General features: G+C 40.2%; 2 protein-coding genes across 5 annotated transcripts in view; one reads left to right on the top strand and one right to left on the bottom strand.

Annotated features, from left to right (window-relative positions):
• Positions 1-1,336: 1,336 nt before the first annotated feature.
• Positions 1,337-22,790, bottom strand: DPH5 (diphthamide biosynthesis 5). Of its 2 annotated transcripts, none has more exons than XM_074598958.1 (8): positions 22,753-22,790; positions 22,372-22,569; positions 19,290-19,414; positions 15,868-15,976; positions 5,838-5,958; positions 3,661-3,700; positions 2,484-2,587; positions 1,337-1,584 (listed from the first exon to the last, which is right to left on the bottom strand). In XM_074598958.1, exons 2-8 carry the CDS (start codon positions 22,504-22,506, stop codon positions 1,361-1,363), a joined length of 858 nt encoding a protein of 285 aa, XP_074455059.1. In that variant the 5' UTR covers positions 22,507-22,569; positions 22,753-22,790; the 3' UTR covers positions 1,337-1,360. The 2 variants fall into 2 exon arrangements, with proteins under 2 accessions (XP_074455059.1, XP_074455058.1); XM_074598957.1 differs by having other exon boundaries at positions 22,733-22,787.
• LOC141747925 (putative oxidoreductase ZK1290.5) overlaps positions 22,781-24,725 on the top strand; it is a 49,899-nt gene continuing 47,954 nt past the window's right edge. For all 3 annotated transcript variants that reach the window (XM_074598956.1, XM_074598954.1, XM_074598955.1), the window contains exon 1: positions 22,781-22,951. In XM_074598956.1, coding sequence (XP_074455057.1) covers positions 22,867-22,951 — 85 coding nt within the window. In that variant the 5' untranslated portion in view covers positions 22,781-22,866. The remainder of the gene's footprint in view (positions 22,952-24,725) is intronic.

The following is a 24,725-nucleotide window of genomic DNA, read 5'->3' as shown; positions in this document are numbered from 1 at the left end:
TGTGGTAATTTGGCGGAAATAATGTGTAAAAGGAGTTGTGTATTTCACTTCCCATGTGCATTGAAGTCTTTCATGTGTATGCTGGGATCTTGTACAAGAGTTAAATGAATCGCTACAGTATTTTGGCTGAAGCGTGAAAGATTGTGAATGAAGAAATTGCCAAAATCACTCCTGGTAGCATACAGCGTATTGCTTGCGTTCAGCATATTGCTTGCCCTGTACCTTTAAATTACAGGAATTACTCTTAGCAGTGAGCTTAAGTTGAATAGTACAGTGTATGAAAATACCTGTAAAGAAATCTTCATGATAACACAAGGCAGCTCACTAAAATTCTGAAGACTATGTATGATTTTGTTCTGGAATGCTAATGTTAGTAGCTTAGCCATGACTTGTCCCAAGTGCAATATTAGAAATTTTTAATGTAATCTTTTCTACTTGAATACAGTCTATATAAAATGTTATTTGTCCTATATTGCTGAAAAGATATGGGATCAAATTTCTTTCCAATAAATCTTCAGTTTAAAAAAAAAATTTGCATACAGGTCTGCTTTGTTGTCATACATACCGTGAACACTACTTGAAATAGCAACCGCCATCATCCATTAGCTGATTTTAAAGAGAATTTTGTCTGTTTTCTGAGAATTGGCTTAAGGTTGGTTGTGGTTGCTGCAGTTTGAGTCCAGCAATCCATAAATGTTAGCACTAACACATGAAGAAATCCAGTTCTATTTTAAGTTGCAACCTTCTGAAGTAAGAAACTGTGCGCAGCTTCTCCCTCTGTTTCACCAACCGTCCAAGGGGGGAGTTTGTGTTCTTCCTGGTTTAGACATAAAGAACCTTGTGACCTGTCTATATTCCCTCTCCCAAGGGTAAAGATGGATACAGATCTGACAGGTTTTGCACACTCATGGTTTCTGTTGCTGAGAGAATTACTAACTTTCTGGAAAGTTGAAAAGCAAAATTTAACATCTAAAATGCCACAATGTATGCAGTAGGCTTCATTTATGTCCTACCGCAAAAGTGATGGCAGACAGCTGCCTGGTACGCTTCTTCAGTTCTCTGCTTGCGCTTCTTATCCTAGTCATCAACCTAAGACTGGCGTAGATGTCAATGAACTGAATCAGACAAAGGGGTTTTAAGGTTTCAGGGTTTCCGGGGGTGTCTACATGTTAGAAGCTGATAACCAGCAGGTGCAGTTTGTAGCCTCAGGTAAAAGCAGGTCCATGTTCCTACAGTGTTGTCTTTTGAAGCAATATACAATCTAACTGCACTTAAGCAAGCTCTAAATATTCACAGGAATAACTTCATGCTGTCATGCAATTAAGGATGGAATAAAAAAAATTAAATGCCTCATTTTTATTTAAGTGGTCCTTTGAAATGCATTATTTTCAAAACTGGAACTATCTACAGAAAAAAGCTTAAGCATTTCTAATTCCAGAGGATGCATAGTGCCTGTGATGATCAAGGAATGTAGTGGGCCGCCTAATTCCACTGTGGACATCTGATGGAGTGTTCCTGAAGCAATCTTCTGATCTGGAGCACCCACACGTGCGAGGCCAACACAAACTGTGTTTTCAGTAATTTCTGTAAGAAAGGAGATTAAATGCTTAATTTGTTGACTAAAGGAAAAAGTACTCAAAATGCTTAAGCTTTAACACTGCTTTCTTAACCCTCCAATTAATAAATCATTGGAGTGGCCTAGAAAGAAGCTTGTTCTTCAAAGAAAATAAAGCTGTATCTCGGGGATGTTCATAAGCAAGAATAGGAAGGCAGCAGAAGTGGAATATGATATTCATTCTAGAATTATGTTCATCTTGAGGACACTACTGCTTCTGATTCATTCTATATAAAGGATAAAATGAAAGGATTTTCATTTTATAGCAGTATTTAAGGAACATACTTTTAAAAGGAGGACTATAGCTAGATGAATTTCTATTAGAATTTTTCTGCGACACATCTTTATAGCTGCTGTGATTTCACTTTTGGTCTTGATAAACACCTTTCCCAGTTTGCTCTTGACTAGTGTTAAGAATTCAAGGTCAAAGTCGCAGTTCTGCATCGTTGGGTTAACCCAGATTTGTGCTGGTATTCATGTAGAGCAGAGTGTGACCAGTCTAAATAAAATGTAGCAGAGATTTTTGAAGCTCGACTGATCTAAAATGCTCTGAATCCTTCTGCCTCCTGTGACTCTAATGGATCAAAAAGCACACAGTTAAAGATGGATAGAAACAGTACAGGGTTACCAAACTCAGGCTTTGACTAAACCTCCAAGAGCCACTAGCGCTCATTCGTCTGTGCTCACTGAACTATGCTATCTTCCAGCTCTGCCAAATCCATCTCATGACTAGGATTTAAGGCAGCCCAATTCCACTGCAAAGCAAGGGAATGCTAAGATTAAGAGGAAGGGAGGAGAGTTCAGAGGCTCATCAATGCGTGTGACTTGAGAGGGGGAGGAGCAGATTGAAATCTTGCAGTAGAAGTACCTGGTTCTTCTCCTTGGAGCCTCCTGTTTTGAATAATGGCAAGAAGCTGTTCTGCAGCTTGATTCACACTCATGTAGCGTGGTGGCTCATAAATCTTTCTTCCTCTGCAGGGAAAGAAAAGTAGAGAAATTTAACATAAACCGGTTTCATTATCCCTTGCGTTCTTACAGTTTATTTCAAGAAACTTCTAGACCAGCAAATTGAACTTACACAGGCCTGAGGGCCTGGCCCTTTTAGACAAGAGTGGAATTTTTACAGAAGACAGAAGTCTTTTGTGCTCTCACCACACCTGTGAAACAGTGGGGTCTCCAGCTGGCAGATCATTTGAGTTCTAAAAGCAAATTCAGCTGCTGGAAGCAATATACAGGTTTTGCAGCTACTCCTGAAAGATGTGTTAGGCTTAAATTCAAGGGCAAACTACTGTTTTTCTGTCAAATGCCCTGTAGACAGATGATTACAGACTAGAAATGCATTCTTAAATGAAATGCTGCTTTCTTTGCCAACTGTGGATTCAGTCAAACAGATTTCATTTTGAAACTCCAGAATAAACAAACCTCAATGATACTGTGAGACTTCACAAATGTTAATTTAGACCAGAGTTACAGCATATGTATAAAGTAACCATTTATATTCGCCACTGTCAAAACATACAGATTGCAAAGAGATGATTAAGATGTGGCAAGAGCTTTTGTGAATACAGTTAAATGAACTTTAAACCATTTTCTATGTATTGCTTATTTAGCTGTTTAAAAAGGGTGGTATGTATTCAGTACTTCACACTGTTTCTAGCCCGTGTAAGGAAGAATGAATTCAGAACGGTGTTTCAGCTATTAATCCATTTCAGGATGGGATAGAACAGCAGTAAAATAACACTTCATTTGCCAAGCAGAAAGCTTACCCCATTCTGACTTAATGCTTCTCACAGAAACAGTTCAAAAAAAGCTTATGCTGTGCTGCAGCTTCATTCAGCTACTGTAAATAAAGCCAGGTCCTATTGTAACGAACAAAATGTTGCACTCCTTTTAAGAAACAAAAGACCCTGGCCACTGAGAAGCACAAGAGGAGAAGGCAGGTAAGTTCAGCATTAGACAATGCGCAAAGAACTTTTGTTCCTTGTACAAAAAATCCTTCGTAGATACGCTGTGTGTTTCTATATATTTTCAAAATGGTGACTCACTTCATTAGATTCTCCAGAGACTGCTCCTTCACCTTAATATCTGTGGAACAAAACAGATATTACAACGCAGATTCCCTACAAACCTCCCAATTAGTTTTCTATGTAGGCAAAGCTTAATTTAATTAGCAGATTGTATAAACTTTATAAAAGCGTTTTAGCTATTCCAGGCAAAAGGAATGTGGATTACATTCTACTGTTTCACATGTTAATTAATCACAAAGTATTGGCATTTTATGCATGTTATTTTACCCAAAGATAGGGCAAGTTTCACAGATTTCAGAGCAACGTAGATGAATAAAAATACTGCGAAGTACACAAACAGCAGGTATATTTACCGTAGGATAGCTAAATGCCTGTGTGTCGAAGCACACCAGGGAACTGGGAGTACTCTTAAGTTATGAGTACATCGTGGTCACTAAAGGTAAAACCCTCTGACTGATCGACAGTGATTACATCACTGCCATGCAGGAACCTGACTTTCGTTAGCATTTCCTTCCTCTCCCAATCAAAATTTAGAACAATCTTCTGTTATGGGAAAAAAAACCAACTTGGGCAAAAATAAAAAAGAGAAGGTATCAGGTAAGACTCTGCACATCTGCAATTTTATGAAACTCCAACTGACCACAATCTCTCCAAGAGGCAATCAAATGTTATCTGTATTCAAGTGCTCCCGAAATATTTTCATAGTGAAATCTGGATACATTTTTAATCTTGATTTTAAAAAAAAGTGGTGCTTAAGTTACATGATCAACTCCTAAACCAAAGTGACTATAAAGAAAGGGGTTTAAAATGTAAATCTGCAAGATTATTTGTGCGTAGTTTACCAAGTTGCTTGTATGTCTGTGAAATCACTTTGAATTCAGAAGTTTATGAGCACGAACCTTTTTAGTGCAGATTTAGTCCCATTTGCTTATCTGGTAATCTCGTCTAGCTGGATAAACAATCAATACATAGACCAAAATGACTAAATAGTATTAAGGGAACAATTAACTTGGAAATTGGTAGTTTTCAGCTGTCAGCTACAATTGGACGCAGGTACCACAACTGACTCTGAAACATGAGATTTATAATTCAATTTTACAGTTTCAAAATTTTTACTCTCGCTACTGTGTAAAAAAATTAAAAAGGGAGATCATAGAAATTCTACAAGATTTCTATAGAATACTTTAACATATTATAGTTGTAATAATCTTTGTTTAAAACATACATAAAGTCATCCTTCTTTAAAACAAATTACCAAAATTATGATTTTTAGCCAATTTTGAAAACAAACAACTTTAAAGGCATTGGAAAGTTTGATGTGCAGTGATGCTTACACATTTAAATTGTTTCCTGCTCAGGATTCCTCCAGTTACCACAGACTTTGTTTTTACCTAAAATATTAATTTATTTAGCACAGACCGATCCCAGCTGTGTCTAAAAGATGATACAGAAAGATATATAGCTATATATACAAATATGCAAGTATCTTGTAGTCTATATGTAGGCAGTTCCACAAACTTTAAGGAGTTGCCTAGACTAGTAGAGTTACTCAGAGAGTGGCTTTCAGCCAAGGGCTGTTGGGTGGGGAAAAGATCAGCCAGCACCATGGCAGACCCTGGGGACGCTGGTCAGGTAGGAGCAGGATTCTGTTTCAGCTCCATGATCAGTAAGGATTTTTTACAGCACTGAAGCTTCTCACGTGACAATCACCTTTTGCCAAAACATCCTTAGATAATTTAGAAAAGGGAAATCACCTTACAAAACAGAAATGTGGTTAAATGTACGATTTGGCTCCCCAGAAAGTCAGATGTGTTGAGCTCTAACCTCATTAAGTCAATAAAAGATAGCTGCTAGTCACTGCAATCTGAGCTGGATCCTGAGCTTGATCTAGCTTAAAATCATGCTGATCTTTAGAGCAAATATGGTCTTCCAGCTCCTATTTGACCTCTACAAAGACATAATTCTTATGGGATTTCTGAAGAGGAATTAAGAAATTCCTGGCCACTGTAGCATGAACAATGGCTGAACTGACTCCAAATACATGTATAGAAACATTCCAATTTTTGGTATTTTTTTAAAGATACACATTAGCTAAGAACATTTGTTTAATTGTAGACTTCATCTCATGCCTACCACTATTGTCTCTGGGTGCTGCGGAAGATGGTAGCTAAGGAACCGGGAGAGCTGCTGCTTACCAAGTAAGCACAGTGTGTGCATTCCATTCTGCCTGTTCTTCGTGATCTTGTCAAAAAAGCTCTCTGGCTTCCATGTATCGGTCCAGAAAACTATAGAAACTGTCTCTCCAAAATTGTACAACTGTAAAGCAAAGCAAATGCATTAACACATGCACAATAAGAAAAAAATAAGTAGTAGAGCATACAGAAAAATGCTATGAAAATCATGAACAACTGGCAACACTGAAAAGTCCTGAGCCTAGTTAATAAAGAAGTTTCATACTACAGGGAGTGTACTCTCCTATGAGATGCTTAAGTTTGCTCTTTCATAAATACACAACATTGCATTAAAAACAATGCTTCCTTTTAAAAAAGCTGCCCTGACCTTCTCTTGATGAGTTCTAGTACATTCATTTGCATTTCCTCCTTTCTTTTTAGCAAAATCTGTAATTAGTAAACTGTTTTTTCTTCATAATAGAGATTTGCTGTGGTTCTTTTACTCTCCAAACAGTAAAGCATGTTAAAGAACAGCTAATGAACTACCTGTAAAGTTTTTACCTATCTTTGCATTCACAGAATCACAGAATGGTAGGGGTTGGAAGGGACCTCTGGAGATTTTAAGCTGAAAAATGTTTTAACTGAAAGAGGGGAGATTTAGATTAGATATTAGGAAGAAATTCTTTCCTGTGAGGGTGGTGAGACACCGGAACAAGGCCAGGCTGGATGGGGCTTTGAGCAGCCTGGTCTAGTGGGAGGTGTCCCTGCCCATGGCAGGGGGTTGGAACTAGATGATCTTTAAGGTCCCTTCCAACCTGAACCATTCTGTGATTCTATGAGATCACCTAGTCCAACCCCCCGCCAGAGCAGGTTCATCCAGAGCAGGCTGGACAGGAACGCGTCCAGGGTTCTGAATATCTCCAGAGGAGACTCCACCGCCTCTCTGGGCAGCCTGTTCCGGTGCTCTGGCACCCTCAAACTAAAGAAGTTTTTCCTTATGTTCAGACAGAATTTCCTGTGTTCCAGTTTGTGCCCATTGCGCCTTGTCCTGCCGCTGGGCACCACTGAAAAGAGTCCAGCCCCATCCTCTTGACACCCACCCTTTACATATTGATAAGCATTGATGGCTATATGGACTGACCTCCTCACTTTCTCTGTAAACCTGGAAGGAAAAGCTGCTTTTCCAAGTTCGCTCCAGGAGGCACTGTGTGTGCTCTGTTGGCAGAGGACCCGCTGTAGAAGCAGCTGTGGCAGCTCCATGCCATCTGGGGATTCCCCTACACATACTTATTTTACTGCGGCATTAGGTTGAGGTTTTAACTCCTTTACACTGGCAGAGCAGAATTTGTATCAAAGCAGAAACACGTTTTCAAGGGACCAAAAGCTCAAATTTTAACCATTCATGCTGATAGGAACAGCATTTATTCAAAGATTCCTGGAATATTACTGAAAACGTTTCCTCTTTTAAATATTTCATTCTAGCACAAGGACAAGAACACGCAGCGTACATTTCACAACCTAAAGGTTCTTCCAGTAAGCTAAATATAGGTTGAACCAAATGAATTGCTCCTGATGTAACTTTTTAACTATTTCAAGGCTATGTTTTAGAAAAAGAAAAAAAACAAACCACAAGCTGTTTTGCCTATTTTTCATATGGCTAGCTAGAACTTTTTCCATTTTGTACCAAATCTGAAGAAAAACTATTAGAACAAGGAGTTTCTCTTTCTGCCCTTCACTGTTAGAGCACCTGGGAACAAGTTAACCTTTACTCTCATTGGTAGTACACTTTCAGTCATCAACAACTGCTGAAATGTCCGGTCCCAGCCTAACTAACCAGGTTACTATCTGCCACCTGAAAGCCACCGCAGTCATTTCCCAAAGAGCAGCAGACCTCCTTCAATTAACCTCAATCGTTATCCCTGTCCCTTTGGCATTTTGATAACCTGGAAGACAGAAACTTCCACTTCTGTCTTTTAGCAAAGAAAATGATGTGCAGAAAAGGGTAAAAGTTACTATCTGATAAGTATTTTGTTGGAAATCAGATCTTTTAAACCCCATGTTAAAAACAAGTTGGGCATTCAACTTTATACCCTACAGCACTTCTGATTGTTATTTTTCTCTTTTCCATTGATCATTACAAAGATTCTCCATCATCTTTGCCAGCAAGAAGTTAAGCAAGTTATCCTTTTTGTGCAAACACTGCCAGTCAGATTCACTGAATCTGTCCTTTGTTTACCAGGTTTTGCATGAAAACTGAAGACTGAATGTCAAAAAAAAAAGAACAAACCATTTTTGTCAAAATGGCCTGTCCCTTCAGTAGAAATAACTTCAGAATATCTTCACGAGTATTGATATCATAGAAAACTCTACTTATAGTCTCAAAAACCACTGTTTTCTCAGCACCTGGGCAGCACAGAAGTAGCTTCTACACCAACAAGATGGAACGGGGCATATTTTATTGCCCGCCTGGAAATGCCTTTGCAACTTATACCCCTCTACTAACTAAACTTCTAAAGAATAGATTTCCTAGCATTAACGCATGCATATTTTACCTTGAAATTAAAAAGGGAAAAATACTACTTCGGAAGCTTTCTGGTACACCAACAACCTATGAAGGCTGTGGAACTGAAGCAATAAATGGATACCCCTGTTGTGCTTGACTTCTTGTAACCAATTACCTTACAAGCACTTCTACAGACACAAACAAATATTTCTTTCTCATCTAGCAATTGATCTCTGCAGACGTGTGACATACATGCAAACACAGGCACTGCTCTTCCACCAGAGCAAGCCTGTGTTAAAGAAGCAACACGTAACAGTATCAGAATTTAGATTTTTAACTCCCTCCCTGTACCTCATGTGGATTCAATTTGTTCCTAATACAGTTTCCTGTGCTGTGGTCTAATTTCTACCTCTTGAAATCTAGCATGAAGTATCACACTTTTAAGAAAAGCCTTGCTGCAGAGAGCAGTAAATACCAAAAATTCCACTACTATCCTAAGGATTCATCAGTTACAGAGGACAGCAGGTCCACCAGAGCCAGAGCTCACTGAAATTAAAAAAGATTCTCTCTACCAACCATAAAAGACTGAATAGGGGCCCAAAATTCCAGAAATCATGCTTGTTGTTGGAATAAAATTGTGACACGTTTGTTAACCAAGATGTATTGCAACACAACTAAGGATTAATGTCATGCTTTGAGATTGCCAAGAAGTTTAATAAGACAATGAAGAGCTCTGTATGTTGTCAGTGAAACAATCATGCTGTACAGTTGCTGGCACAGCTTTAAAGAGAGGCAACAGTAAATGAAGTTTCCCAGCGGTCTTCTGTGTGCTGCACTCTACATTAAGCAGCTGGGGTTTAGGAGTGGGCAAGATCTGTTCCATACAAGCTAACACATCTCAAGCATCACACTTGCACTAATCATCAGATTTGTTGGAGTGCCTACATTCTGCTCAGGCACAAAAGGGCCAGAATTTCAAAGGGGCTCAGTGAAATGGTTGGACACACATTTCATGCTCTCAGCTTGGAAACTGACCTTCTTACCTTCTCCCTAATGCTCAAAAACTTCACAGAAAAATTTCAAAAGGTCATTTTGAAAGACCTCAGTCTTTGGAAATACCCCTCCCCCCCCCGCCCAAGTAGTAATTGGCTTAAGCAAAGCTTTGTGCACTTGAATTTTGCAATGCAATAGCCGAAGTCAGGAAAGGAAGCCAGAACTCTCTACTGCGAGGCAATGCCGTCTGCTGTCTGCTAGAGTTTTCTGCCTTTCACAAAATACTGCAGAAAGCAGTTCTTAACTCACACTTTCATCACCTCAGAATAAGCTACAACTTCACACGTAATATGAAAGAACGTCTGACAATTTTTAGTACTGAGGTGACTGTTTTCAGTTAGTATTTTTAACCCTTCTATTAATGATATTTCTTATTTTGCTTGTTGTCTATATAAGCAGAATTGATTGCCAGTTGAGAGGCTGGAATAAACTATGAGAGACAAAGTGCTGCACCATGATCTCAGCCCGGAAAGCCTGCAAGCAAGTGAAATTCCAATGAAACTGCTGAGCAACTTTGTTAATGGCCAGTCTGAATGACACCAGACACCTCAAGCTATCCAGATCAACAGTCCTCACTTAAAATACTGGTGTGGCTAATCACCACAAAAATATAGGGCATAAAAAGAAGGAACAAGTTGGGACTAAATAGGGAAATTAAAAAAGGAAGATCCCCCATCCCCTCTAAAAAGTACTAGAGCAAGCAGGAGAGAAGATGCAAGATAATATTAAAGGTCAACAGGGCAACAGCTGCAGAGAAACCAAGAAGTAAACATTTCAAAATGTAAATGTTTATTTTTACAGCATCTTTCCCAGAATTATTGCTGTATCAGCTGCAATGGTGACAAAGCAATTCTTTGCCTGCCTCCTCTCCTAAAATTTCAAACAGCTTCAGAACTGGATAGATGTCAGGGGAAGAAGGTAAAAAGGAATCTTAAAAAGGACCCGGCACCTGTATCCACCATTTACAGGCAAATGCCTGTAAACCCTGCAGGACTGAAACACTACTCAGCTATGTTCTGTATAGAGATGGTCACAGGTTACACTGCAGATAGTTCTCACAGGACCGGTGTGTTCTGCAAATGAAGATACTGCACAGCTTGATCACATCCGCTGACAAACACCAAAAGGCTCTTTCTTCTGAAATGGAATTTGGAGACTGTAGAGCACCTTGCATTATCCCAGGTTTCTTCTTGGTAAATCGCAATGAACAGAAAAGCTAAGACATGTTTTGTTTATCTTTGTCATAAGAGTTTTGACATGACGCTATGCAACGTTCATCCTCAAAGAAGGAACCTAACAAGTCAGGTTTTTCCCCCATTCTCTGCAACACATCAACAACCCTTCAGACCATATACATCAGATTAAAGGGCTTCTGCTGTTCTTTATATTATATACTGTTGCCAGAGAACAGATTAGGAGGTAGGACAATCATCAACAAAGAGGTAGCTAGAATCAGTCAAGCTTCATTTTTGCTTGTAATTAGTCATATGAACCAACCACAAGCCTAGCTCTAGCCCTTTACGCTATCTTACTTAGTACCACGGACCTTTAGCAACTGTGAATTTCTCTCATAAGAACCTTCACATGAAATTGAAAGCTTTTACCATTCACACATATGGGGTTATGACTCCTTTTTGCACTGCAAGCCAAAAGATTGGCTCAGCTGTCCCAAAAACCTCCAGTCCCCTTAGCACATGCCAGAGAGAAAGGAACTGTGAAGAAAAGGATGTTTGGCAGAGGGAAGCCCACTCCACATGACTGCAGTCTTCAGGAGGCAGCTGAAACAAATCACATAAAAGCAGCTGAAGGGAAGAACACATTTGTTTCTTGGCTATCTCCTAAGTGCTGATACAGGAAATAGCCACTCCACAAGCAGAATAAAATTCAGCTACCAAAAGACTCAGAAACTCCAAGCAAACTTGAACAGGACAGGATTTTTCCCTCCAAGGTCATGTCACCTTATCTTTAATAACCTTCTAGGACTCTTCCCAGTAACATCAAACAATGATTCCTTCCCACCCTGGTCACTTGGGTTACTAATCTGAAATGGAGATATCTAAATGGAGAAAAAAATCTATTCTGATTAGATGGATGTTTCTGGGTCATGTCCGCTAGAGACAAGTGGCACTAAGTTGAACAGCAGTTGCGAGTAATAAAGTAGTGTGACTAGCACTGATTTAACCTGAATTGGTTTGAGACACAAATGCCACCTTCTAAAAGGGTCGGAAGCTGGTAGTAAGTGAGAAAACCAACCAGTGATGGAAAACAGTTGGTTCTAACTGTCAGTGAATAAAAAACCCTTTGTGTAGAGGCCCTCCTGTTAGAGCAAAGAGTATTTTTGAAGATCAGGGCACAGAGAGAGAGGGTGGAACTCAGAGGTTCTGCTCCTACAGCTACCACAGGTTTTCTATTTGACTATGAGCACAATGAGTAATGATAGCATCCTTCAGCTTTCTTATCTATAAGTAGTATTTTTCTACTTGACACTGAAAATGTACTCATCTGTTCAGTAAAGACTCAAAAATAACATAGTAAGCACTGCTTTTGCATTTAAGTGATCAGCTAGTAGTGAAAAGACAAAACTATTTTATAACTGTAATTGTCTTACAAGAATTAACTGGACTGCAAAAAAAAATCAATATGAGTCACTGAAAGAAACAAGGGGACATGCAGATGTTTGTTCTGAAGCTATTCAGGTGGAAAGTGGGTATGTCTCGAAAGAAAGGCAGGTCTTTGCCATGATGTGTTTTTTTCTAGCTACCCTACCAAAATACAAAGTAAATGCTTTCAAAACTAGCAACACTAGTCCCATGGCTTGCCTCTGGCTTTGCACTTTAGTTCTCAGTCCTCTTTCTTTATGGTAATGCCATTATCTGAAGCCATTTCAAGTTGCATCATTCCTTCACATGCATCACAGGTCAGTATGATGCAGTCTTCCTCGTGTGTTTGACCATCCACACTGCTATCTCGAAGACACATTACCAGAACTGGATCTAAGAGAATTGCGTCCTGAGAGCACCCCTGTGGCCACTGACCTTCTCAAACTAATTTGGATGTCATGCAGATTAGGAAGGTAGGAAAACAGTGTAAATTAGAGATCCTGAGTTTTCTGCCTCTTTATTCTAGGGCTAAAAGCCTTATCAATCAATCAGCCCTATTCTGAAAAACAAGTGTAGGTATGGATAAAGCCATGGAAGTCAGGCTAGGCTCTCCCTTTGCTCTCAGCTTGCAGTGCTGAATCCTAGTCGGATAGAGCCAAGGCAAAGTCTTGCTCACAGCATAGCTGAGCTATGGTAGAACAGGTAAATAGAGGTAAACTCGTTACCTAAAACCCTAAGCTTTCCAAAGGTACAGAACTACAGTGAAGCTGATGCTGAGGAAAGCTGAACTGCCTCACTAGTTACCACCTACTAGAAGTGCTCTCTGAGAATTTTGGCCTTCCCCTCGGGACCTCAGTCCCCACTCCCTGACTTCCCTGGCAGTGTGCATAGATACTAAACTGCATTAATTTCTTCACTGGTGGTTGTTCCCCACTACAACAGGAGTCACAGTGATCAACATACCTACATGTCAGATTCCAGACAAAAGAGGTGAACCTGCAGAGAAAATGCTAAGAGGCACTCCCACACTTTTCCTGGCTTCTCCCCTGCCACTGTATTCATTTGTTTTTGAGGGAAAAGAGGTTCTTCAGCTTTGGGGAAAAAAAAATAAATCTGACACAGTGAAGCATAGCAAGAACAGCGTAAGAAAGGGAGCCACGGCAAGTCATAGAGTCTTATGCCTAGTCAGACTAATACTTTGGCAAGTTATACTATCCCTTGCTTTCAATAGCTATAGCTCATTGTATCAATCTGTGAGAGCTTCCTAGAAGTTCAAAAAGTTTAATTCTCAAAACTAAAATACCCCCTGTTCTTTATACAAATGCAGTCTTCACCTGTGCAGCCTTCAAAACAGTTGCACTGACTCTGTTAAATGGTCAAGATGGTAAAAAAAAAAAAAAAAAGTATTTGAAAATAGATATTCACCCTTCTTTACAATTTGGCAAGAAATATATCTATGAATTGAAGGTGACAAACTGTCACTAATGCTCTACTGATTTCAGTAACCCACTGCTGTACAGGAAAACTGCACAACTACCAGAATGTTGTTGGCTGCACAGAAACATTGCTCTGATGACACGAGACATGTTCTTTTGTGAACAGAGTGGGCTGTAGCTGCATTTTACTGAGGGCCTAATCAGCAGTTACAGCTCACTACGCACATGGCTTTCAGAACAGCGTATAAAGGTGTTTCCTGTTTTTCTCTAGTAAGAAAGAAAGAGGTTTTGTATCACAATCAGATTAAAACAAGAAAAAAAGCCAAGCCTTTTCTGTGGTGAAGCAAAAGAGGAATCCCTGCTATACTTGACAGCAACTTTTCAATTTGAAACACAGTAACTCCAAAACTAAATTGATGGCAGGAGACAGCCATGCAAGTAAAGACTGTTGAAAGAAATTATAAACTTCCACCACAACTCTAATTATATCAGAGGCTGCTTTTTTGTAAGATACCTCTCACTTGCTGTTTATGCCTGTAAGGAGCAATGAGGAGTTAAACACACAGCTGGTTATAGTCTGTCCGGTAATACAATATGATCACTATTTCCTATAATGCTTTATACAACAACAGGAATGTTGACTTATAAGAAGGCAGCCCCTCCCAAGCCAGAATGGAAAAGGGGACTAACGCCAGAGTGAATAACATCACATTTCCTTCTTGGTCTGTTCCCTTCAGCATGGGATAAGGGAATAGTAAACTAATCTCCAAAACTTGGCATATGTGAAGTTATGGTCTGTTCACAACATATTCCCAGTTAGTTTTCTGCTCTTTTTTTCAGTTAACCTAGAAGCTCTATATTTCTCTTTCCCATGCCTAGCTGGAGTTGTGGGGGAAGCAAACTTTCAGAAAGCTTAGTCATCTGTTCTCTTCGGGATTATAAGCCTTGCATCTTCCTTCCTAATGAATGTAAAAGAACAGTGAAAAGATAGTGGGTAGTAGAAACTACTTGTCAACAGTTTGACAGCAGAAGCAAACTTTGCACCACCATGAAGCCAAAAGGGGAAAGGGTGAGCCCCAGCCTCAACCCTTGTGTTACCCGCCCCAGTAAGTGCAGTCATGCGACAGCTGCCATCTGTCTGCTGTATGTGTAGATTTTAGACACCAAGGAGCCTATTTCCTTCCTAAAAGATAATTTTGCCCAAGTCTTAACAGCAACAGGCAGGCATCACTAAGAAAGTGCTCACGGGAAGAATTATAAGGAATGTGAATCCTATGCTGCTTTCCCATTAGCGTTCACATCTCTGAATAGGTGTCAATGCAGTGTTGCTGAACTGCCAGCTCAGACAGGGCTCTCGCATTTCTGAACGACTCAGATGTGATCAAAGACAGATATAATACCCAACTTACTGCAACAGATTTTCTGCTGCTGGGCAGCCTTGAAATAAGGCTATTGGAGTTTGTCAGTGCAAATTTGAAGGTGTCACTTCTTTTTTTGAAACTCAAAAATGGTGTTCTTTTATGCTAAGCTAGGAAGGAATGCTTCCTCCTTCAGTGATGATAACTTATTGTTCAAACTCTCAATTCTTGTCTGTAGTACACTTACATTCCTGTGCTTGCTTTCTGTTTTGGTAAACTGGGAGCTTGGTTTAGCGGTTCCCATACAAAGAGAACCATTCTGAACCTTGAGAGGGCAGGTTCTGTGTTAAAGTAATGAATGAAAACAAGAGGGGAAAGCTTTAACTAATTCATATGTGATTAGTTATGATACAGACATGGCCGTAACAATTTTCGTGCAGGAAAAGTAATAATGGGCCTATACATGTGTAAATGGAAGCAGTGAAGTATTTTCTTGGGGGATACTAGACCTCTTCTACTTTAGCAATTCAAGAAGCACAAAAACTGTCATTTGTTCTTCTAGTCCTTGGCTAGGCAAATCCCTCCTCTCTCAGCAGATGGGCAGAAAGTAAAGACAGGTCAACGTCGGAGAGAAAGAATGCAACGTATACAAGATTTTGGAATTAGTTATGATCTAAGTTGGGCATGTAGGTAGGCTTGTGCATGTATTCCTTTTATGACAAGACCAGCATATTTCTCAACAGGATAACAACCTAATTTAAGAATAAAATTATCAGGTGACCATCAGTAGTAGAAGGAAGCCAACACGAGCAAAGCTTTATCTGTAAAATAACTTAAATATCAAAGTCTCCTGGGGCAGAGGGAAGTTAAACAGCAGAGAAGAACAGAAGTGTTACTATTCATTTACTCATGCACTCATCAAAAGGGACTTTTGCTGACATGGAACGTGCTGAAAAGGAAGTGTTAACAAATTCTGACAACAGAAGTGTACAGTTGCTACAGATCTTCAAACTTCAGATTGCAACATGCACTGCTACAGCAGTAGAAGAGCTCCCGAATTCTAAGTTTAGCAGTTGTGCAATAGCATATATACAAAAATATTACCTGTAAACCACAGCAGCCCACTGCATTCATTATCGAAGCATTATGAATGACCATGTATGGAATACCCAATTTTACTGCACGTAGTACTAAATCACTGTGTGTTGTGGCCCTGTGTTTGGAAAAGAAAGGAATTACAGGTTGAAAAGATAAAGTGACCAAGTGTCATTAGCATTATAGTTTCGTTTTGGAAGTAAAATGAAACCCTTCACAACTAGGGCAAGGCAGAGGTGCCAAAAGGGCAACAATAACTTGACTAATTGTTACAGGAAAGTAAAAACTCCAATAAGGCTTCCATATGTCATCTTCCCTAGCTGAAAATACAGGCATCCTCAGTATACTGAGGTTCTTGGCAGCTTTCTGGCATAATTTAAACTGTAACACCAACACAATTGTTACTTTTTAAAGTAGCTTTGGCAAGTACTTGAAAAGGAAAGTTCCCTTTATCCTTTGTCTTCTGCAGATGTCTGTTGGACATCTGTTGAATTTACAACTCTTCTTGGCATAGGCTTCCACAAAACTCCAATATTGCCTTACTTGCTGCACAGCCAGGCCTTCTCCTATCTGCACCGGTGCACGCTAGGAAAGCAACACACTCCAGCAAGAACTTCAAACACACTGAGGTAAACTGCATGCAGTACTTAGTAAAAACATCCTTAGACTAAATCAACTTTTATAATATTTAAGCCGAATTATTCAAATTCATAATGCCTAAGTTTGAGTGATCAAGTTTATTCTGAAATAATTAAGAAAATTCTAGTTAGGCTTAGAACTGAGCTAAATTTGGCTCCAAGTCTAATGCTCAATAAATGCCTTGCAGTGACTGGTGCAAGTGTTACTGGGCTTGTAGTTAACGCAATTGGGATTGGAGTCCTTCTAAGATGGTAAGTATATATAGATCCAGCAAATCTTTGAACTGCAGCAATGTTTACATATGTATCTTTCTTGCATGTATGCTTACATACATGCTACGTATGCTTGCATACGTGCTAGGCACACTCCATTTTCCACATGAAATATGAAAATCCACCTACCCTACCCCTTGCCTAAATTTATCAAACCTGAACAATGGCCTTAAACAACTCATTCCCAAGACATACCACACATTTCTGTGTGGCCATTCCAAAGAAGGAAGCAAAGAAAGAAATAGTGTATGCCAATCAGAATAATTAAATAGGAAGACTGCTTTCACCCTAGCCTGGTTCAGTTACCCTAACAGAATTCCCCTGATTTTCAGTCTGATAATTTTGACACTGCATGTCTGACTAGCAGCAATCAGTAGATCAGGTGCTTCAGAGCGGAACACAAATGCGGCAGCAGCTGGCAAGGCGGTAAGGATCAATCATATAAAAAAGAAATCAATTTCACTGGAGGGAAAAAAAAAAGAGGAATCTGAATTTGGGAAATCGGAGACCCTGGTACAAACAGACTCCCAGACCTAGCAGAAAGCAGTGAAGTGATCTAAAACACCACTTAGGTTAGTAAACAAACTATGTGCCTGACTTCCACAAGCAAAGGTGTATTAAGAATGCCTGCTCTAAGAGAAGAGGGGACTAGTTTTACAGCCTTGTATTACTCCCTTCACATACACAGGACAAGGAGCACTGGAGGATTTTGTGGTTATGCTAATATTGACCAAGGGATCAGCTGGCTTTATTCACTGAAAACTGCTCAGCCAGTATTTTCTCCCAGTAGATCTGTCCATAATGACTATAGTTAAAAGCAGAAGTGCCCTCATGAGCACTTAGCTAATACCAGCAAAGGCTTCATGGAGTCAGCCCTCTGCACCTAGAGCTATACTAGTATTTTCTGTCACCGATGCAGATTTTGAGCTTTATGGGTAATAATAACATGAATGTTAGCACCAGGCTAGATGAAGGTGGGTCTTCCAGTACACTACTAAAATTGTCAGGTTCCTGCTAACGCATCCATTGCTGTCACTACGAATGCAGATAAAAACTTGCAGTGAACAACACTGAGGAGAATGATATGGGCACAGCTTGTTTTATCACTTTAACCATTAACCACCAACACCTGAGACTTCTTAAGGCTGCCAAGTACTCTTCTGACCTGCAAATATACTTGAAACTCTACGATCGGCTGCAGTCATACGGCTTCTATCCTCCTCCCATATCTCTTCTCTTAGGACAGAAACAGCCAGTACTCTTCCCTAGTAAACTCATGAACCCCTAAATCCTTAGGGCCCTATGTGGGCATAGGAGCAGTTCTAGCTGCAATATTAAGAGCTAAGAACATAAACATAAATGAGAGAAGCAACTCATTCAAAAAAAGTGTCGTTTTCTACAATGATGTAGTATGTTAATCAGAATTAAAACACTGAAACTAATGATAACTGAGGCAGATCAAAATACTGCTTAAAAGTAGAAATTACATTTCAATACATCGTAGATTTTTTTTTTCATTTTGTGTACTTATATCAGAGCACAAGGGTACAGGTAATGTGGCTCTACGCTCTACGTGAATCCTAATTTTAATGTTAAGATGCACTGAGAGTACAATTAATATTTTTGAATCATCGTCTGCTAGCTTAATATAATAATCTCCTGCCAATTCCCTTCAACTTGTATTTAAATAAATTATCTGCTTTTGACAGATGTGCACATTGCTCCTCTTTTTCATAAACTCTTTCTATTTTTTCACTTACAAATAGGGTGCTCAGTGATTTGATTTTTCTTGTGCCCCTTAACACTGTGGTATAAATCTTGAATCACCAGCTGGAGACTAAAAGCTCTTCTCTGTGGCTTGACATTACAGATTGATGATGCCTGACTGAAAAGACAGAAGGAGATCCTTCTGGTGATAGAAAAAGACTATACTTTTCAGCAGGAATAAAAAGTGGAAACAAAAGGCTTAATAAACCAAAATGAGAAGACATTTATAACAGCCTAAGTGGTTTTAAAAAGTAGCATATATCAAAGCAGAAGCACTGTACAACCAACAATCAGTATTCATTGTAAAACAACTGAGCATAAAAGCTGCAGTTTATAAGTACAAATAGCAAATAAAAGAATACTCTCTCAAAACATAGCACATGTCTTAATTATGTGATATCCTAGAATTTCTTCTGTCAGCAGATAAAACCTGAAACAAAATATTCTTTATAAAAGCTAGCATGGAGAATGAAATGATAAGTGACTGCTGAAGGAAAGATTTATACATCCTGGAGGGTCCACATTCCTATCTATAAGGGATATCTGGGCAAGAAAACTCCAAAGCAAGATAAAGTGCAGACAATTGCATGTATATTTGTAATGCAGTAACAAATATACGAAGGCATAAGAAGCGCTTCTGGTCTGAAAATCAGCTTCTTCATAAAAAATTACAGTTATGGAGTTTGGCTTCTTCCTATTGAAAAAAGAGAGCGATCAAGCTAGAGCAATAATTAAAATGTTGCTTTGTCTTACCCAAAGGGATCTCCAACTACAAGAAATGCAACATCACAAACATCAGCTTCTTTTAAAATGCTGTCTGCCTCTTGTTCCACTGTTTCTCGGTCAGCCAAAATCAATTCTCTTCCATAAAACTCTTCCTAGAAATTGAAATTAATAAGAAACACCAAAATAAAATACTTGAAAGTGTTTTCATATCTCTGTGCATGCTTACTCAGGAACACAGACAATGGACACTGGGAAGGCCAACTTTATTATTCCCCCCGAGAGTCTGACCCATGTCTTGAAGAACCCTTTCTCCCGTTGCAAGAACACCTAAGCTTCCCATAAAGCAGCTCCTGAGTTGACAAAAATTAGTCAAGCATATTACTCTAATACTGACTTGGGTCTTTTATGCCTTCTGTGTCAGTTGAGGAGCTGTTCCAGAAGCAGTTCAGTCACACCTGCATACTGAAGGTACTTGGGTGGACTCTAGGTATAGTTAATTTAACTGGTCATCCTACGATAAGGCATCCCCCTTCACAAGTCTGAGCCGAACTGCTTAGGTTAGTTACAATACCGACATCAAACCAGATACAAATACGACACTAGCTATACCAAAACCTAGTTTAGATTTTTTCTTTCATACATTGTAACTAACCACATCTAAGTAATGATTTAATATTAATCTTTCATCTTCAGTTCTCTGTAAGAAATACTTTACCATGTATACAGGTAAACATGTATTAGATTGCACCCTTTGCTTTCCTTCAGCAGCTCAGTAATTATTGTGTCTCTTTGTATGTTTTAAATACCATTATTTCCAGAATCAACCTCATGTGTAACAAAACTTCAGTTAGTTCTAGAAACATGTTATCTGACCATCCTGAACATACCTGTCTCCGTAAGTCATATTTTACCATATATTTCGCATGGTCTTTACATGATTAGATAAAGGTTCTTTTTCTCAGGGCATAGATGAAAAAGGTGGTTTTGTTCTAAATAGTATTCAGAAAATGTGGGTGATATCATAAATATTAACAAATTGATAAATCTATTAATCAGTTATGATCCAGAAAGATTTTCCTCTGACTTCTCCTGTGACTTCAGTGATACATTCATCTTTGTCCACCAAGAATAGTGAATTGACAAGACAACCATCACACTTGTTCAGAAGCGGAGTAGTGCTTCCAGAAAAAAATGATGGATTGGATGCAATAGCTTGAGTACTCACTTACTGGGTTCGGTTCCCTTTTCTAAAGATGACTTCCTCGCTATTTTTGGTTAAGTTTCTCCACCTCTGTAAAATGAGGATATTATTTTGCTTGAGAAACAGACTGCAACCTGTACAGATGCGATAGAAAGGGGACCAAATAAATGTATAAGCAAATCTTGTATCTGTGATTGAGAACAGTTGATGGCCACCCTGGAGTACTCCTGAGGTCTATACTAAACAAACTCCAAGAAATTTTGACACCCCACTTATTTTTATTAGGTGTCTTACACTAGATGCGCATTAGTAAGTAGTAGGGTAGCAATAGGAGCTGATCTATAAAGCAAAGCACTCTGTGCTGAGAATACAGTAACAATGCTACGTACATTTTGGTGAGTTTACCATTAGACCAGAGTAACTTTAGTCCAGCACTGTAAGTGAATGCACACTATAGAGCATATCAGATGCATCAGCAAAGGAGGATTTCCAGAAAATCCCTCCAGGAAAGAGGGATTCCAGATCTCTTGAGAGCTTTCCCATAACTTTTCATATTGATTAGGAGAGGCTGACCTTCAGATTACTAAATAAAACATTCAGCATTGTCACTTGTATGTGAACTGGGCTGTAGTATCGACACTTGGTGATTTATTCCTATATTCCCTCTTAGGCAAGATAGCAACTTTTACTTTGTTTTTATTCATCATTTTTCCCAAATTACCTCAGATTTGGGACTTCAAGGTTTCCAAAAGACTTAGAACAGTAAAAAACCAAAACAAACAAACCCCCAAGAATAACCACACCAAAAATATTCAGCATTTTTCTTGCTGTTTTATTTTCAGCTGGCTAGGAATCCATCATTTTTTTATAGCAAATGCAGATTTTGCAAAGTAAATGTATCCAAGTAATCATTTCTATTTTGCAATTTTCCAACTATCCAACAATTAAAAAAATAACATTTTGTTTTGAATGGATTGATTTCAATTCAGATTGCTTCAGTGTATTGAAAAAACAGAAAAACATGGAGCGTATCTTAATTTTAAAACACAGCAGATATACCAGAGATGGCGCCAAATATTCTATGGGAATTGTACGTGGAAACCACAAAATGCTGACTATAAGCTAAAAGTCTCATGTACTGTATGTACATACAGATATGTATACAATACATTATGGCTATACAGCATCCAAGACCCAGAGAGCATCTCTGTATAGTACTACACAGTTTATTTGGAGATGAGATCTCTGTTCTTTGGGCAGGTTAGCCCATTTTTTGATATTATTTCAAGACTGAACTTTTTCTATCTGATGGGTGAGCCCATCAGAGTTATAATTTGTACGTTTTTACTACTGTCTTCTTCCACAAGGCGTGTTTACTAACAAAAAGCTTATCTCCGTGTTGTTTAGCAGCCCATCTCTCACTAAACTGTCTATTTTCTGGAAGTCATGGTGAGACAGCCTGGCCCACAAGGAAACACGGAAACTTGAGATGCTCCAGTTATTATTCCCAGCAGGCACAACACCTCAGGCTGATACAGAGGTTCAAGGCTCCAAAATATGTATTTTTCTGGTATGTATTTTATTTATTTTCTTTAAAATTTGATCAGACATTTTTCTGACCAAGTTCTCCAAGATTTCAGGATTGCCAAGTTGCTAGAATTTAAGATGAAAACTAGTGTTAAAACACAAACATTACTTGCGGGAGGGAAAATTTATTTTTCGTTCCGGTGTTCTCACAAAGTGGTGAAACGATTTTCTCAGTACGTGAAGGTCACGTACGCACTTTTCCCGAGAACATGCACTGTCAGTTTCTGCTGCGGGCGTTACCGGCCCGCCAGCCCCAGCACCCTCCTCAGGCTTTGCGGGAGAGGCCTCAGGGCTCTGCCCCACACCAGCGCCCGGACCTACCAGCACTTCCTTCCCCACCGTGAGGACGGACGTGTAGGCCTCCAGGTACACCCTGCGGCACTGCCTCACCACCTCCAGCCCCTTCACCGTGATGTCCTTGGCATCTCCCAAGCCCAGCCCGACCAGATACAGCATCCTCGAGGCGGCCGTTACAGCCGCCAGGCCCACAGCCGCCAGGCCCACAGCCGCCGCCGTCACCTATCACGGGAGGGAAAGGGGGATCAGCCGGGGCACCTCACTCCCTACCACGCCGCCGAGGCCTCACCCCGCGTCTCCCCGCTCCTGTCACCCATCCCTTGGCTTCCTCCCACCCCACAGCCAGCTGGGCGCGCCCATCCGCCGCCAACGGCCCCTCTCCCACCTGCCTCCCGCCGGCCGTACCGCCGTGCCGCCCTCCGCGCTTTGCGGCGCCGGGCGGCCGCAGGGGCTGCCGGGAGTTGTAGTCCCGTGTCCCCCCCACAGCGGCGGGGCGGGCGCGGGCCGCCGCCGTTAAGCATGGCCGCGGCGGAGGGGGGTGGGGCGCACGGCTGTCCTGTGCTGCCGTTGGCCAACGGCCGGAGCATCCCGGTGCTGGGGCTTGGTAAGTGCCGCGGCGGGGCCGGGCCCAAGGTCGTACCGCAGACGCCTCCTTCTGAGAGGCGTCGTGAGGCGGCCGGGCTCACAGCAAGGCTCGGCCGGCTCCTCGCGGTTTGGCTCTGCCGCCGGCCCGGCCTCGGGCCCGCCGCGGGCAGGCTGGGCTCGAGGCTCCTCCTGAGGTGGCCTGGGCTGAGCTGGGCCTTGCGGTCCTCCAAAGGTTTATTTCTTACTGGGTGAATCTTCGTTGCCCTGTTAAATGGGACCTTCTGGTGCTCCTCCTGCTGCCCCATAGCCAGGCAAGTGGGAGGACAGGCACTTTTCTGCCTGGGAGTACAAACCTCCTGCCTCCCCCAAGGTATTACTCGACGTTTTTGTTTTGTTTGTTTTGTTTTATGAGGCTTTTCTTTAAAGCGGACTTTCAAGCCTGAATTTTACTGGAAGTTGGGGTTTTTTGTGGGCCGCACCTGTTGCGGTTGAAGGCTTGTGTAGGAATCTCAGCACCGTGTTAGAGTCAGGCAGCCTGTGAGAACTTTGTGCCCTGTGGTTGCAGGAACGTGTGGCCTGTGTGTACACTGAAAAAATCCAAATGCTGTTAAGCCCTGGCAATGCATCAGAATCTGGTGTGCAATTTTTTTTTTTCTTCTTGAAAACCAAGGTGTAGTGGCATATTGGAATTTGGCAAACACATGTTTTTGGCTGTTGCTCGCACAAGTGTGTATGATATTTTTAATAGGTTTTTAAGAGAAAAAAAATTGTGACTGAAAAGATGAAAACACAAAGGGAAATTAACTTTCTTATAACTTGTGTTTACTTTTGATGTCAACTTGTGGTAAGAAATTCTGCAATAGAATTGGTTAAACTCTGAAGAATTTGGGTTTTAAAATGTGAACATGGGGAAGAAATTAGAAGTCCTTGTATAGACCATGTCTGAGTTAATGCTAGTGGTAGTTCAGGAAAGCTATTGCGTTCAGTCCTAGCAAAACAAATTACAGGCCGACCAGAATACACTCCTGCAATGAGAATTTGGGCCATAGAACTGTCTGTGAAATTCAAAAGAAGGATTTTAATTTTTTTTCTCCCCACAAAGCAAGCAAAGCATTTCTTTTCTTTCAGCTGTTAGAGAAAAGGGGAAAATGATTTTCTTTTCTACTGGACTGTAGATGGTATAAACCCAAGCTTGGCTGGCGGCAAAGTACTTCTTTCATGGGAATATCAGTTTTATACTATTCTGAATTCCAAATCCATTTACTCGGTGGATTTGCTAACAGTTCAAAAGAACCAAAGTATTAAATGATTAAAGGCTATTTTCCAAGTCAGCATAGGACCGTGTGAGTAGAGGAGGGTTAATACCAGTAATTCTGTGATGTCAGAGTACTGTCTATGCTGTGTGCGTAACAGAGAAAAGACTATTCGTTCTTCCAAAATGGGAGATGCAGCAAAGAGTGCCTGGAGGGTGCGCCACGAAGGGGCATACACGTACCATACACTTACCAATGACCATTGCATGCTTCACCAGATTTTTCTGTGTTGTTTTTTTTTTTTTAAATAGTTGTCTTTTTATATAGTTGACATTAATTAGTTTTTATTTCTTGTAAAAGTAAGGTGTTAATTAATCTCTTGATTAATGCCTCAGATTCTTTTGGCACAGTATTTGAATTTCTCTTTCTGTGTCTTCTTAATAGTCTTTCCAGAAGCCTGTTTTATTCATAACATATACTAAAACATAAGTACCCTTCTCAATCAGTTTTTCATGATGCAGTTTTATCATGGGTCAATTT

The sequence above is a fragment of the Larus michahellis genome, chromosome 8 (assembly GCF_964199755.1).
Source record: "Larus michahellis chromosome 8, bLarMic1.1, whole genome shotgun sequence".
Classification (NCBI taxonomy): Eukaryota; Metazoa; Chordata; class Aves; order Charadriiformes; family Laridae; genus Larus; species Larus michahellis.
This window is presented reverse-complemented; position numbering and strand designations above follow the sequence as displayed.